The 16,449-nt window shown below is 41.5% G+C and overlaps 2 protein-coding genes across 3 annotated transcripts in view; one reads left to right on the plus strand and one right to left on the minus strand.

Moving 5' to 3' along the window:
• Positions 1-986: 986 nt before the first annotated feature.
• myripb (myosin VIIA and Rab interacting protein b) overlaps positions 987-16,449 on the plus strand; it is a 111,742-nt gene continuing 96,279 nt past the window's right edge. Inside the window, exon 1 of one of the 2 annotated variants that reach the window (XM_058059355.1) lies at positions 987-1,110. The gene's annotated coding sequence lies outside the window, so the exon portion shown is untranslated. Of the gene's footprint in view, positions 1,115-16,449 lie in introns of both variants that reach the window. The other variant, XM_058059356.1, reaches the window with a different exon arrangement.
• Positions 6,872-14,609, minus strand: si:dkey-12l12.1 (uncharacterized). The gene is made up of 7 exons (XM_058060799.1): positions 14,546-14,609; positions 12,275-12,564; positions 9,447-9,494; positions 7,704-7,814; positions 7,516-7,632; positions 7,258-7,329; positions 6,872-7,162 (listed from the first exon to the last, which is right to left on the minus strand). The coding sequence occupies exons 1-7, from the start codon at positions 14,607-14,609 to the stop codon at positions 7,124-7,126; spliced, it is 741 nt and encodes a 246-aa protein (XP_057916782.1). The 3' UTR covers positions 6,872-7,123.

Consider the following 16,449-nt stretch of genomic DNA (forward strand, 5'->3'; position numbering starts at 1 on the left):
CGTTCCACCCTTGTTTTCATCTCTCGCGAGCAATTACGCCAGCATAAAGACGACATACATTTTGTACCACCCAAGCAGGCCTCCGCTGTTTGTCTCATCTTCCTTCCCTCCGTGCTTCCGCTCTGTATTGTGTATATATGGGAAGGCTCCATCCCAAATATCTCACGCTCATTGGAATTCCACCCTCGCCCGCCATGCTCCGACTGCTGCCCTCCCAGCTTGTCTGTTTTTTTTTTTTTTTTTCGCTGACCCACCCGTCCACCTCACATCCTGCAGACACCGCTTTGTGTCTCACCTTGGTGAGACTGACACATCCAGGCTCTGCTAGCTCGCCTTAGTCCTGCTAAAGCAGCCAAGTACACAAGGAGTTACAATACTCTTTACATCCGATGCGTTATTGTTCATATTGTGACTACCCAGCATGTCTTGCGGGCATTTGCAAATAACTGTGATGTGTTAACTTGCTGTGGTTGTGGTGTTTTTGTTTTGTTGCACCTTGAGAATCTATACTGATAACTTTAGTGTGTATATACTTTCTAAAATTTAGATTTAACTGTAGTTTGTGCACACAGAAGGACTGGAACAAATATGGATGTGAGCAACAGTACCTGTTGATAATCAAAAATCATGACACTATCACCACATCCTACTATCAGGAGAACCACAGAATAGAGGGGGTGAAGCCACCTGCTGTGGCCCAGCAAGGTGCACTGTATTCGGACACATGCTCAGAGCAGCCGGTGTGCTGCTATGGAGGTCATTAAAACTACAGTATAGAGGGGGTGGAGCCACCTGTTGTGGCCCAGCAGGGTGCACTGTATTCGGGCACATGCTCCGAGTAGCTAGTATGACGCAATACTGATAATTTTTTTTGTGTGCTTGGTGGTTTTGTTCTCCGCATCACAACGCATTTTTTGACAACTAGTACAAAATGTCTTCCTCGGAATGTGATTCCCTCTCTTTTTTTGTTGTTGTATCATCCTCAGATCTCTTGCGGCAAGACATTCCAGCGTCTCGTCGCCATTGGGTGGCCGGTACTTGGGGCAGCTGGTCAAGACGTGGTCAACTCCGCAAGGCCCCACCGCTGCAGTGATTCTCCGAAACGTCGGAGTAGGTACCACTCTCTACAGTCTCCGGAATGTGTTTGTTTACCGCTGAGCTTAGGGGAAGTTAACCTCACAGGCAGGGGGGGAAAGGAGCGCTTGATTAGCTCACCTGCATAGTACACTCTCACCTGTTTTTGAACTTATTGGTTATCAGAGCTATTTTTAATGTTATCAGATTATCATGAGTTGGTGCCCGGTAGTACTGGTCGCCATTTTTGTAGTCCGTTTGCAGAAAGAATAATCTGTCAATTCCAACATGTTGCTGTGTAATTGATTCCCTTGCCTGGAGGAAGCATTCACTTCTCAATAAATCAGTCTGTGTCCAAAGGGTTAAACTCTGCAAAAAAAAAATGTTGCTCATGGGCCCTGCGGCTTCATCCGTCATCCTCCACGGGGCCAGTATCAATTTGCCAGGAATTTGAATTGATAAAATGCAACATTTGTCATAAATAGATTACATTTCCTGCAGCGATTGGCTGGAATAAAATGCAGACTTAGCCCCCCCCCCCAGCCTTTGACAATATTAGTTTATGTAGTTCAATAAACATCAATATCAATAGTTACTCTGGACGCAATATTAGGTACCTGCATCACTGAGACCCAATAGTTGGATTTTAGACAATCTCATTATAAAGATAATAATGCATACTTTTGATTGACACTTAGTCGGCTTTGTTTCTCATAATATAACATTCATTCATTCATTCATTTTCTACCGCTTTTTCCTCACGAGGGTCGCGGGGGGTGCTGGAGCCTATCCCAGCTGTCTTCGGACAAGAGGCGGGGTACACCCTGGACTGGTCGCCAGTCAGTCATAATATAACATATTATATGTAATATATACCAAATTCTCTTGTTGTTGGAATACATGTTTTTTTTCCTCTGTTTTGACTTTTTTTTTCATTTTTACAGTTTTTTAAAAATATATTTTTTTCATAATATTATGACTTTATTCCTCTAAAAATGTTTAATTTTATATTTTTAAAAACAAAAACAGGCACCCGGACTGCACTTTGGACACAGTTTCAGAACAGAGAGCCCGCTTCCGACCTTAGTTTTTAACATCATTAGAGCCCTGTAGACATGAAATAGCACCCCTATAGTCACCTTTAACACTCATATTCCCCAAAATGGTATCCATAATCGGAGAAAATAAGTCTTTTGCGCTTGTGTGTTGCTGGGAATCTTCTCCGGCTATTCCGGTTTCCTCCCAAATTCCAAAAACATGCATGCTAGGTTAATTGACAACTCTAAATTGTCCATAGATATGAATGTGAGTGTGAATTATTGTTTGTCTATATGTGTCCTGTGATTGGCTGGCAACCAATCCAAGCGTGTACCCCGCCTCTCACCTGAAGTCAGGTGGGATAGGCTCCAGCGTACCCCCACGACTGTAATGAGAATAAGCTGTATACTGCTTTCTTTGTATTTCCATGACTTGAGTGTGAGTGATTGCAGGGTGTTTTGGTTGGTGCCAGGTATTGGGGGAGGCGGGGGGTGCTGATCTAATCAGAGGTGACAGGAGGTAAAAAAACAAAAAAAGGGGGCCTGAATGTGTGGTCACAGGCTGCGGTGGTCTTGAAAATAGAAGACGGACACTGGGAAAGAAGGCAATTCCTCCTCGTGACTGACTGTCCATCGCCGCAAAATCACACAGCCGGGAACGCTAAATACGTTCCCATCGCCTTTGATGGCGAGATGAAATGAAAGTCACGTTTTTCGTGGTACAGCGCCAGCCTCCGTCTTATCCACGCTGCCATCATTCAACGGGAGCTGTCACGGCGGCATCTCCAAGACGTTAACTCCGTCTAAGCGCCACGTTACCGCACGGTTTGGCAGGCCATCACAGCGTTTTTCCCCATCTCGGCGATGACCCCGAAATTGCTTTAGGCTTTAATTTCCATCCCGCGGTGCTTGTTGTTTACAATGACAGGCTTTCGTCAAACAAGAAACAAACACTTACCAAGCGGTTTTGTAATCCCTGCGAAAAGCTCACGGACCGTAAAGTCCGCTTAACGACGCCAGAAACCATACGGGAAGATTTGGAATAATGTATGCCTTAACGATTGTTGGGGACAAACGAGACAATCACATGACTCCCTAACGATGACATCATCGTGACTAAATGTCTTTGTCGTCCAAAACAATGTAGTAAGGTTTGTAGGGAGGGTGAACTTGGGCCTATTTGGTCATCAGACAGTCATGGCGAGGAGTTCCCCAGCCACACACACACACACACACACACACACACGTCACGTTAGGCGGTTATTTTCCTTCCTTTGTGAGGCAAACGCTCCACTTTGAGTAATAATAATAGACATTTATAGTGTTTTGGTAAAGGAGTAGGTCAGTCATTGTTGTGATGCTGGAGCCTGCCTAGCAAAAGTACTAATTAGGACCAACTTTTTTTGGTAGTTCACGTGAAAATTAGAGGATAACAGTTGGTACCATCTTTTGCTGCAGCTAATGACCGGAACACCCGACAAAACTCTCAGAAACTTTTAAACAAAACTCACAACTATTAGGCCTATTGAAATATATCCCATTGCTTTAATGTTGTTGTTTGATGCTTTTCATTCATTCATTTTCTACCGCTTTTCCTCACGAGGGTCGCTCGGGGTGCTGGAGCCTATCCCAGCTGTCTTCTTGGGGCGAGAGGCGGGGTACACCCTGGACTGGTGGCCAGCCAATCACAGGGCACATATAGACAAACAACCATTCACACTCACATTCATACCTATGGACAATTTGGAGTCGCTAATTAACCTAGCATGTTTTTGGAATGGGGGACCTTTCTAAACATGATTAGAGCCCTCTAGACATGAAATAACACCCCTACAATCACGGTTTTGATTAAATATATTTGTATTTTAGTTCATTTAGACATTTTACACTTAATTCATTCATTCATTTTCTACCGCTTATCCTCACGAGGGTTGCAGGGGGTGTAAATGTGGGAGGTACCCGGAGAAAACCCGGGGAGAACATGCAAACTCCACCCAGAGATGCCCGAGGATGGAATTGAATCCTGGTCTCCTAGCCGTGAGGTCTGCGCGCTAACCACTAGACCGCCGTGTCTAGTGTAGGGGTGTTATTTCATGTCTAGAGGGCTCTAATCATGTTTAGAAAGGTCCCCCATTCCAAAAACCTGCTAGGTTAATTGGCGACTCCAAATTGTCCATAGGTATGAATGTGAGTGTGAATGGTTGTTTGTCTATATGTGCCCTGTGATTGGCTGGCCACCAGTCCAGGGTGTACCCCGCCTCTCGCCCCAAAACAGCTGGGATAGGCTCCAGCACCCCCGTGACCCTCATGAGGATAAGCGGTAGAAAATTAACGAATTAATGGTACCTTTTGGGTGTTAAGTTGCTGTGTGATGAGGTAAATGTTATTTGTAAGATGACACCATGAGTCAGACATGCAGGCCTCACGGCTAGGAGACCCCAGTTCAATTCCACCCTCGGCCATCTCTGTGTGGAGTTTGCATGTTCTCCCCGTGCATGCGTGGGTTTTCTCCGGGTACTCCGGTTTCCTCCCACATTCCAAAAACATGCTAGGTTAATTAGCGACTCCAAATTGTCAATAGGTATGAATGTGAGTGTGAATGGTTGTTTGTCTATATGTGCCCTGTGATTGGCAGGCCACCAGCCGCTTTTCCGATATAGTGCAGCGGTGCCGAGGAGTTAGCTTACTCGTGCAGTTTAGCCCCCCCAAAAAAACATGGCAGAAAAGCGAAAAAGGACTTAAATTTTCCAACAGTGATTGGGAGGAAGAATTTTTCTTTACATATTTTGAAGAAAAATGTATGCGTCTTATTTGCGGGACGACTGTTTCAAATACCAAAGCGGCACAAAGTAGCCCTCGGCCTCAAAGTTCTTCCCTGAATCAGGACTTCAGCTTCCGTGCAAAGGATACTCAGCCGGGATTATTCCAGTAGCGAATGGAGGCTGTGTCTTCCTGACAGCCTGTGAACGGGAACAATACGACTCCGGTCTTTTGGAAGGGTGTTGCTGTTTCTGGCAACCCTTGGTTGTTTGTAACCAAGACGACGGTGTGCATCCTTTTTAATCCAGTTTTTATGACGACTAAGCCGTTACCTCATGTGCCTTCAGTAACACTAATAAGCTTATTTTTGCAACTAAAGATTCTAAATATCTCTTTAAATGTCTCAATAACAAGTTTTGATTTGGTAAACGAGCGCAGGATGAGTCATGTGCTTCATTTGGATGGTCTTGTAATGTACTCGTCAGATTGCCTCACACTAGGGGGTTTCCTGCTGCAAATTATTATTATTATTTTTTTTCCATAAGAGAGCTTTCATTCAGCTTTTGTTTGCAAAGCATTTGCTCATCGGTGAATTATTGAACCCCGGCTCACCCTGATGCTGTAAATAGGCGCTCCAGAGTAGTCCCGGCTCTGGGTCTGCGCACGCACTGACGTCAGCGTCCTGCAGAAGCGCTCCGGTCTAATCTGCTGGTCTGGACCGCGCTTTGTTTCCATTTGGCGGCCAAACCAATTAAAAGTGACACACGATACTTAAACAGATGTAATTTGATGCACAAAACAGATGGTCTAATCTACATTAAAAAAAAAAAAATCCAGGATATTTGCCCTCATGTTTTTATTTTTTTTTTATAAAAACAAAGATTTCGTTTAGGGAAATGGAGCTGATAATATAATAATAAATAAATCGACCATTTTCCTACTTGAAGCATAAAAAAACCTGTTAACTACACTCTACATGCATTTTGTAACATTATTAGAGCCCCCTAGACATTAACTAACAACCCTATAGTCACCTTTTCTATTACCCAATGTAGTAGACATTAGAGAAAGTACAAGACCTACAGTCCTTTGCTACATCATAGTTTCAGGGTTTTCAAAATATATATTTATGAATCAATTATTGCTGTTTTGTGGTCAACCACGGCCCATTATTAGTCCCAAAATATGCACGTTTAAGCAAAATGTACATATTTGTGGCCTAACTTAAGCATTTTCAAACATAGAAATGACTAAATTAAGTAAAATACAAAATATGTGTAAAGGTGACCATAGGGGTGTTATCTCATGGCCAGAAGGCTCTAACAGTGCTGCAAACTGTATTTTCAACGTCCTAAATAGGTTTTCTATGTCTTATTTTATATTATGTTGACTATATTGGCTAATATGAGTGTAAAGATGACTATAGGGGTGTTATCTCATGGTCAGAGGGCTCTAACAGTGTTGCAAACTGTATTTCCAATGTCTTAAATAGGTTTTCTATGTCTTATTTTATATTATGTTGACTAAATTAGTTAATATGAGTGTAATGGTGACTATAGGGGTGTTATCTCATGTTCAGAGGGCTCTAACGGTGTTACAAACTGTATTTAGAATGTCCTAAATAGGTTTTCTATGTATTATTTTGACTATATTAGTTAATATGAGTGTAAAGGTGACTATAGGGGTGTTATCTCATGTTCAGAGGGCTCTAACAGTGTTACAAACTGCATTTAGAATGTCATAAATAGGAATATTAATTCACAAAAGTCAATCTGCAATAAAAGCCTGTTACGCCGTCAAAGTCTGGCGTCTCACCGAATATAAAGTAACATTACTGACACCTAGTGACCAGTGTAGAACACTACATGACATCACGGCGTCTTTGAATGTGTCTTCTGAATGCCTTATATTTGTGTTTTAGTTCATTTATCTATAATTTGCAGTTTTTTAAAAATACTAATAACAGGAAAGAGCATGATTTATGATGCAAATGTCTCAAATGGTCTCTCCTAAACTTTTTATTGAAATCATACAATAAGAAACATTTCTGCAAAAATATACCCCTCAATATCTGATAAAATACAACAATAACAAATGCCATCCTGGTTTCCACAGCATGCTGGCACATACATAGTAAAACCTTAGCATATATTAGCTAAAGGCCAGTAGATTAGTTTACAGCTCAAACAGCAATGTCCGCCACACAGCAACTTGTATCCATTTTGGTGAATCCCGGTGCGATTTTGTCCTTTTTACGCTTCTTTTTGTTGTCGGTCATGCCGTGGCTCCCCCTGGAGAGGAAACACACGCGTTTAAAAAAAAAAGGATGTTTTGATGGTCTTTTTTTTGCGATGCGAGGGTACAATGACATTATGCCGTGACTCACCAGGACGGAGAAAACCCCAGATCGACCGGATTTGGACGTCTCATTCTTTACCTGTCTTTTGGCTCTGATCACCTGTGGGGATGGGGAGGGGGGGGGGTGTGAGAGGGGGGGTCAGACTGCTCTCATATTTTGGTATCTTGATATTTCAATTCAAGAGCTCAGTGTGTGATCGGCGCCTGCTGCACATTGATCCAAGCTCTTTGCCCCAGCTGTTTTGTCTGCTCGGGGGGGGGGGGGGGGGTTGCCATGGCGACTCACCTGTAGGGGGTTAGATTTCTTATCATTGCTGAGGAGGGAAAAGGAGCCCACGCGGGATTTACGCTTGCTCTTCTTCTTGTTCGCCGCTTGAGCCAAGTGTCGCCTGGACCTGTCAGCCTGGGGAGGGGTTCACGATTAAAACGCGTGTTTGTGTTTATGTCGTTGTTGCTCACATGCATGGGATTCACCTGGATGAGAGCGTTTGGAAAGCCTTTTGCATGGATGGCCCCAGGGAGGCCGGGGTGACTTAGGTGGGCGTGGCCTCGGCGCTCCAAATGTCTCTTCCGCCTCAGCAAAGTCTGCAAAAAAAAAAAAACGACAGCCACATCAAGCGAAGCCCCCACTTTTCATCTGAGTCCAGTTTCCTGTGTTTTATGAGCAAGTCCCGCCCGTTCATGGAGTCAAACGGTCATAAAAACCCTTCCCTGCGTTTCTCATTGATCTGCACATAAACAAGGAAATGTTATTGATCCTCGCCTGTGTGCCCTAACAAATGGGCCGTCAGCACAGGAGGCAACAGGTTTCCAATCTGGACTTTGTGGTTAATTTATGACACCAGCGCAGGTTCTTGACTTTGTCGATAATTTATTTTGGGAGCTCTACGGCGGTAAGGTGGTTGAAAGCTGGCTAAATAGGACATGCTAGCATACACAGACTCTAATTACGACAAATATTAAAGCCACATTGGGGGGAAAAAATCAGATATTACGAGAATTAAGTCGGGAATTTACAAGAAAAGTCATACATTTACAAGCTTTCCTCTTTATTATAAGATTTCTTATAAATAAACTAAATATTTTCTTACTTAGAACACACATAATCCATTTATGACGTTCAAAATACAGCTTTTAACATTATTAGAGCCCTCTGGAAATGAAATAACACCCCTATAATCACATTTACACTCCTGTTACACAATATAATCAGAGATTACGAGAATTAAGTCTGTAATTTACAAGAAAAGTCATACATTTTACATGTTTTCTTTTTTCTTACAAGATTTCTTATAAATAATCTGAATATTTTTTTAGTTAGAGCACACAAAATCAGTTTATGACCTTCTAAATACAGCTTTTAACATTATTAGAGCCCTCTGGACATGAAATAACACCCCTATAATCACATTTATACTCCTGTTACACAATATAATATACATAATAAGATATTTAAGACATACATACATAAGATTTGTGCCTTTTTTGGAATGTGGGAGAAAACTTCTTGCTTTATGGCGGCCATGTTTTTCAACCAATCTTGCTCAAATTTTACATACATGTGTTTACCCGTCCCCTAAGAGTGTGTACCAAATTTCATGGTGATTTAATATTTTCATATTGATATGTGCGGGGACTTTGTTGTGTCTGAGTTTAATAACAGCGCCGCCATGTTGTGTATTTGTGCAGAAAATAATCTTTTTGCTACCTTTTTGTTAGAGTTAGCTTACACAACGATACATTTTCATGCGTCTATCTCGTATATACAGTAGATCGGTAGACGACAACCAAATATTTACGGTGTGCTTGTCCGTGATGCAATCCACAGTGACGGCCGCTGACCTATATTTTTCTATGATTGTCTGTTTTTCTTCACGCTGCAGCATGCGGCTATTGGGCATTGACACGTAATTGGAACATGCATCATGTCACTCCTCTTCTAGTTTCTCGTTGCCAGGAAGCCAGATTGCTCATCTGGGCTCGACTACGTTTCCATGGCCACGCCACTATAGCTTTATTCCAACATGTATCACTAATACAATCTTAATAGCGCCGAAAAGAAGCCATGTAACTGTAGGTGATTTGCATTTCACGGGCGTATGACCAGATTAAAATCAGCGGGCGTTGCGGTTGTTTCGTCTCGGAATGTATAATTGCCCGTTCTCCCGTTGAGTATCCGAGCAAAGATGACTGTGTGTGTGTGTTCATGGCACGTACCTCGCCTTCATTGGCAGGTAGCGGCCTCTGCAGCCTCTCATCGCCAGTCTAGGGGAAGAAAGACAAATAATTGGCTGTTATAATGTGATGACATTAGGTTACTTTTGCATTAATCGATGACACAAACCGGAAAAAAGTCAGGAAATGCGGAAATTAGGTACACCTACCTGTGCATGCTAATGAGATCCGATGCAAGAGATGCACTTACAAAGATAATAATGCTCGAAATATTGTTAGAAAATGGATAGACCCAAAGTAAACAGGATGGCTTGCATGTTTTTTTTTCCATTTAAAAACGAGCTAAAAGTAATAAACATCTCCCAAATAATTACAAGCTGTGGCCCCAATTGCGGAATGTTTTGAATTCCAACCAGAATTCCCCCAAGCAACATATTTTTTTTTAATGCAGCAGATATCTGCAGCTGTGTGCTGACATCACGTAATGTCCTTGAATGCCCAAGTAGCAATCAGAGGTGCATTCACAGACATCAGGCCATTACATTTTTTTTCACATTTTAACTGCTCTTTTTATATATAAAAAAAATTGTCACACTGAATTAGAAAAATGGATAAACCCAAAGTAAATAGGATGGCTTGCGTGTTTTTTTTTTTCCATTAAAAATGAGCTAAAAGTAATTTGTTCCAATTTCGGAATGTTTTCAATTCCAACCAGAATTCCCTCAAGCAACACAATTTTTTTTTAATGCAGCAGATATCTGCAACTGTGTGCTGGACTTGCACTACGTAATGTCCTTCCCCTCCTGTTTAAGTTGCCCAGAAACATCGCAGTCACCTGATGACGGCGTAGCAATCAGAGGTGCATTCACAGACATCAGGCCATTACATTTTTTTCACCTTTTAACTGCTCTTCTGATTATATAAAAAAAATTGTCACACTGAATTAGAAAAATGGATAAACTCAAAGTAAACAGGATAACTTGTGTTTTTTTTTTAATTTTATTAAAAGCGAGCTAAAAGTAATTTGCCGCAAGTATTAAACATGTTCCAATTGCGGAATGTTTTCAATTCCAACCAGAATTCCCCCAAGCAACACAATTTTTTTTTAATGTAGCAGATATCTGCAACTGTGTGCTGCACTGACACCACGTAATGTCCTTCCCCTCCTGACGGCGTAGCAATCAGAGGTGCATTCACAGACATCAGGCCATTACATTTTTTTTCACCTTTCAACTGCTCTTCTGATATATAAAAAAATTTGTCGCTCTGAATTAGACTTTTAACCGGTCCCGTACTTGACTCGGTTTTTTTTTTTACGCTGCCGTGGTCGTTTGAGCCAATTTCCACTCGAGCAGGCTAACATCTGCCTGGAACATCAGCCGCATTTAAAGCATGCACACACCGCAATTAACCTTTCCAATAACAGAAACACACATATATGTGGCACAAACTTCCTTAGATGGAAGAACCCTCCCCGGCCCCCCTTCTTCCGTCCGTCTGTGAAAAAATTCTTCCGTGTGGGAGTGACAATTCCGCCTTTCAACTCCTTCAGCTGTACAAGTCCACAGTCCAGATGAGGACAAAACACCAGAAAAATGCGTAACCACACATTTGAAGTCAAACAGCCGACGGCCACATGAAACAACAACTTTTTTTTTTGTTGTTTTTCTTCCATGCCGGGTTTATTTTTAGTGTGCTGTAAAAGCCATTACAATGGGATGCTGTTTTTGTTAGCAAATCTGATTATATGTCTTTTTTGCAGTTCAGGGTTATTTTGTCTGCTGCAATCTTTGACCGCTACTGTCGTCACACGGAGTCACAGTGAAAGCACGCACAACGGACCAAAATACTGGGACACATCATGGCATTTACAGAAAATACACAGTTAGTCTCCATTTTGGTGGCAAGGTCATTGATGTTGGGGCCTGTTTGTGGTGCTTCTACTTCCAATAATATCTTTTATGGACCTAAACGTATTTGTTAATAAAATAAGATATGCCTTTATTCGTCCCTCAGTGGGGAAATTTGCATTGCACAGCAGCACGAGTACAGAATCAGTTAAGCAGTACAAAATACACAATATAGAAAAATAAACAATATAAACAACCCAGTATTAACAAATTATTATACCCCACTGACTCTCAAATACCATTAGCGTAAATATATATGGTAGTTAAAAATTTTACAAGGGGTGTCCAAACTGTGGCCTGCGGGCCACATGTGTAACACAGTTTTTTATTGACCCACAGCACATTCTAAAAAAAAATACCTCCAATAGGAAAAAAACGAGCAAAATGGTGTAATAATAGGTGTTTGTTATAATACTTTGCCAAAGTTTTGTATTTTAAATACATATAAAACAAAATAGTATCAAAATGGCCCCCGTCATCTTTCAGATTTTTTCTCAATTTTTTTTTATTTTTTTATTTTTTGAAAATTTAGACACTATTTCCTTAATAAATAAAAATGAAAGATGTATTTAAAAAAATAAAATAAAATAAAAATAAATAAAAAAATATATATACTGACCCTTTGACCTTTTTAAAAAATGACATATTTAATAGAATATGGCAGATTATAGTAAATTCCACGTGTAGGCATGTACACAGTGGTTTGCTATTATTAATATTCATATTGTGGTGTTGTTTTCATAGATTATATTGAGCGGTTTAAGTGTAATTTAAGTGTCCTAAGTGTAATTTAATGTCGTAATAATAATAATAATAATAATAATAATAATAATAATAATAATAATAATAATAGTAAAAGTGGTGATCCCAGTGTAGTATCCAGTAGTTCCCCCAGTGTCTCGGCTTCAAGTGATGATGCGAGCCGACGCCATCGCCCTTCACATCAGAAAGAACTCTTACCTGCTCGTCCGCCGTCTGTGTGTTGACGCACAAGTCGGCCTGACTTCCTCCCGAGCAGTCGAGCGCGTGAGACAGCAGGCTCGCCTGCAGGCACAGCAAACACAGCCACGCAGCAAAGCCCATGATCCAGTCCTGGAAGCCGAGTGTTCCCAGCACCCCGTCAGCTCCTCGCTTTATACTCTCGGCTCCTCTAATGAGGACCAGATGCGGGACAAAACATGCGTCGATGCCAGCTTCGACGCAGACACGCAGCCCACCGCAAGGCTGGCGCTCCCCGCCAGCCCAGTGGCCTGCGGTCGTGCAGAAACATGTTCAACATCCCCCCACCCGCATCAACCCCCTATGGGCAGCGCCACATGACCACTGAAAAGATGCGTTTAATGAGTTTCCAATTGTGAAAAATCTCTGTTTATGTTCTTTCCCTCAGTTTCTGCACACTAGCGGACTTCAGGAAGCGCATTTGGAAAATCACATAAACGGTTATAATGGTTACAGTGTGGCGCATATTAGCAGACGTTCACACTGAGGAAACACTTAACACACCTTTAGTGGGTGTTTTTTCAGAAAGAATGCTTCTCCCAGACGGGAGCATGTCGTGCATGAATAGGCCGCCTGTCTTAAAGGTGTGTTACAAGATGGAAGGAGTGACTGAGGGGAGGAAGAGCGAAAGAGGACGCTAATGTCTTCAAGCCCGGAGCACTTACTCACTGAGGGGATCGGAAACATGTGCTGCCGAGGAAAAAAGGGGAAAAATGACTAAATATGTTTAATTTCCGCTCCGACTTAAGCCCATTTTGCACTTGACATATCAGTGAAAGATGTTTCTTGTTGCTAAACTCGGCTTCCTCGAGGAGCCGCGGCGTGATTGATACGAGCTATGTTCTGCAGGGTGTGTTATTGCAAATGTCTCCCGAGCGAGACCACAACGGCGGGGCTAACGGACGGAGAGTGAAAGAGTGAAAAATGACGTGTTCTTCTTGGCCTGGTCGGGACAGAATAGACTCCATTGGGGACATTGTGAGCCGTTTTATCATTTCCGCCACTTGTTGGCGGATATGGTCAAATCAAACCACGACAGAGATTCCACAGTCAAATACCTTGATGACAATAACGCCCCCCCCTCTTTTTACTACGTCATTCATTCATCATGTGCTACTGTCATTGCAGCTGCGGTTAACTCTGCCTGTGCGTAACAAAGATGCATGCAAGATGTGTTTGTGAGGGTGGGTCGACGCAACAAAGCCGCTCGGCGAACGACATATGGAACTTAAGAGACGTGACTCATGCCGTAATGGATGTTTTGAATTAGCTGAAACATGGTCTTCTTTGCTACTAATTACACACAGACAATGGTGTCACTTCAGGGACCATCTGCAGATGGTTAATTCCAGGTCATTTGGGATGTAAATGACTCAGAGGTGAATGGAACTTTAGCTATTTTTTCTTCTGTTCTGGATTTCTCGTACTATGTCACTGTAAAGTATATTATTTACGTTTTACTTTGGTTTCGGTCTACTTGAAATACAGTATTTTGGCTTTTATGTTGAAACAAAGTGCTCTGCTTCGCGCAACACTTAAAATAAGAAAATAAGACGTGTGCGTGTTACTACTGGGGTAGTACTACTAAGAGAAAGTGTTTTGGAATATTTAGGTCACATGATCTGAAAGCCATTGAATTTTTATATTATATGATATTGGCAGAGTGGTTACCATGTAAGCCACACAGTCAGGAGATTGGGAAGACCTTGGTTGGAATCCCCACTTGGACATCTCTGTGTAGAGTTTGCATGCCCCCCATTTTACTTTGGTTTCGGTCTACTTGAAATACAGTATTTTGGCTTTTATTTTGAAACAAAGTGCTCTGCTTCGCGTAACACTTAAAATAAGAAAACAAGACGTGTGCGTGTTACTACTGGGGTAGTACTACTAAGAGAAAGTGTTTTGGAATATTTAGGTCACATGACCTGAAAGCCATTGAATTTTCATTATATTATTTTATTATGAATTTATTATATGATATTGGTAAAGTGGTTAGCATGTAAGCCACACAGTCATGAGTTTGGGAAGACCTTGGTTGGAATCCCCACTTGGATGTCTCTGTGTGGAGTTTGCATGCCCCCCCCATCCCCTCTGTTTACTACCACATTCCGAAAAATACATGTTATGTTAAATGGTGATGGGTATTAATAGGTATGAATGTGAGCGTATGGGACCAGTCAAGTGTGGACCCCGCCTCTCACCCAATGTCAGCTGGGATAGGCTCCAGCATACCCGCATAGTCATTTGTTGACGGTCCCCAATTATAAACCAGTAGCGTGCAAGCTCCTCGCACCATGACTGAGTAATCCGGGCACAGTAATTTGAGGATCTGCCACTTTCCTCCCAGAAAATTGAAAACTTACATTTTTTTCAAATTTTATAGCGTCATTTATGTCACGTTGCTTAGCTTGGCTGCAACAACACCAAGTACATTCATTCTCACTGACTGTTTATGATATTATATTCAGTAATGCATTCATTGCGAGACGGTTTTCTTCGTCACTGCGAGGTATCCAGGCAACCAGGAAGTCTGTGTGTTTAGCCATTAACTTATCATGCGTACGCTCTGTAAAACAGCCATTAGTCATTGCGTGGAGCAGCTTTTTCACGCTGCATTGTCCAGTTGAGGCCACAAAGGTAAAAAAAAAAATCACATCTGGATAACTCTTAGAGTAAATATAGATGATGTAAATGATGATGCAAGTCACAACACCTTTCTTTTTTTTCCTATGTGACTGCTTTGCACACATTTGCCGAAGGTGTGAAAGAAGTGGCGAGCTCTTCTGTATGAATCCTTGTGGAAACAAGATGACAGTCGGTGAATGAAATGGCTTTTATATGCATGTACCCATGCATGCACCCATGCATGCAGGGTCTTATCGCCTATAGAATACAATGCCCCTGCCAGGAAAGAACATTCATTCTGTGGCTAATCAATGAGATTACTCGTGAGTGTGACGGATCCACGGATCAGCTCATCGGTGCAGTTTAAAATAGTGCGGGCCAGCCAATCATATGCCGTGAAAACGAGCAGGAAATGGGTCATGAGCGGTGTGATTGTGGCTCGAAATAGCAAATCCAAACACGGCGGTCTTTACATTTTGTTATCCGCTTTGGAATTAGGTTTCTTTTGAGGCATTTTGACTTTTTAATTGATAAACAGAAAAGCACTCAGAGAGCATTTTACACCATAAATATTAGTCCTACGTGTATTTTATTGACATATTTATATTCTTTGACCATGAAAACATACCTTGGAAGGGTTAAAAACGGTAGTACAATTGTTAGTATGCTAACACCTAGCATGATTGCACTCTCTGCTTAAGTTCATATTGATGAAATGCTCATGTTAGCATGCTAACACCCAGCATAATAGTATTTACCTATAAAAATGGCAAAAAATATATACTATGCTAATGTTAGCAATGCTAACACGGCGGTCTTTACATTTTGTTATCCGCTTTGGAATTAGGATTCTTTTGCAGCATTTTGACTTTTTAATTGATAAACAGAAAAGCACTCAGAGAGCATTTTACACCATAAATATTAATCCTACGTGTATTTTAGCGACATATTTATATTCTTTGACCATGAAAACATACCTTGGAAGGGTTACAAATGGTAGTATAATTGTTAGTATGCTAACACCTAGCATGATTCTGCTTCAGTTCATATTCATGAAATGCTCATGTTAGCATGCTAAAACATAGCACAATAGTATTTACCTATAAAAATGGCGAACAAAAATATACTATGCTAATGTTGGCATGCTCGCAATGCTAACATGCTAACATTAGCATGCAAGTATAAGGCTAAAAATGCTGCTGTGTTAAAGAATGCTGGATTCCTGGAAAAAAAATCCTGGATTCAGACGGTGACCCATATGACCTCCAAAATTTTTTCAGTTTTTCCATTTCCAACAATTCCTCAAAATTTCATCCAAATTAATTCAGAACTTTTCCATTCATTTTTTAACACAGACGGATAAACGCCAGCGGAGATCAGTTTCATAACCTGGAAATCTGGGTTATGGATTAGAAACCTAGCGTCTACACGCATACCTTACCGGACATTAGCATTAACGAGGCAGTGATCCAAGCAGGAAAGTTGAAATTAAACCCAATTTGTCTTCCTGA

Source organism: Doryrhamphus excisus, chromosome 21 (genome assembly GCF_030265055.1).
Source record: "Doryrhamphus excisus isolate RoL2022-K1 chromosome 21, RoL_Dexc_1.0, whole genome shotgun sequence".
Lineage (NCBI taxonomy): Eukaryota > Metazoa > Chordata > Actinopteri > Syngnathiformes > Syngnathidae > Doryrhamphus > Doryrhamphus excisus.

Coding starts and splice junctions, on each gene's coding strand:
- si:dkey-12l12.1 (XM_058060799.1), bottom strand. CDS start 14,609: ATGGTGCGAGGAGCTTGCACGCTACTGGTTTATAATTGGGGACCGTCA. Junction 7,815..9,446: donor TACCTGCCAATGAAGGCGAG/GTACGTGCCATG, acceptor TTTTTTTTGCAG/ACTTTGCTGAGGCGGAAGAG. Junction 7,330..7,515: donor AGAAATCTAACCCCCTACAG/GTGAGTCGCCAT, acceptor CCATCCCCACAG/GTGATCAGAGCCAAAAGACA.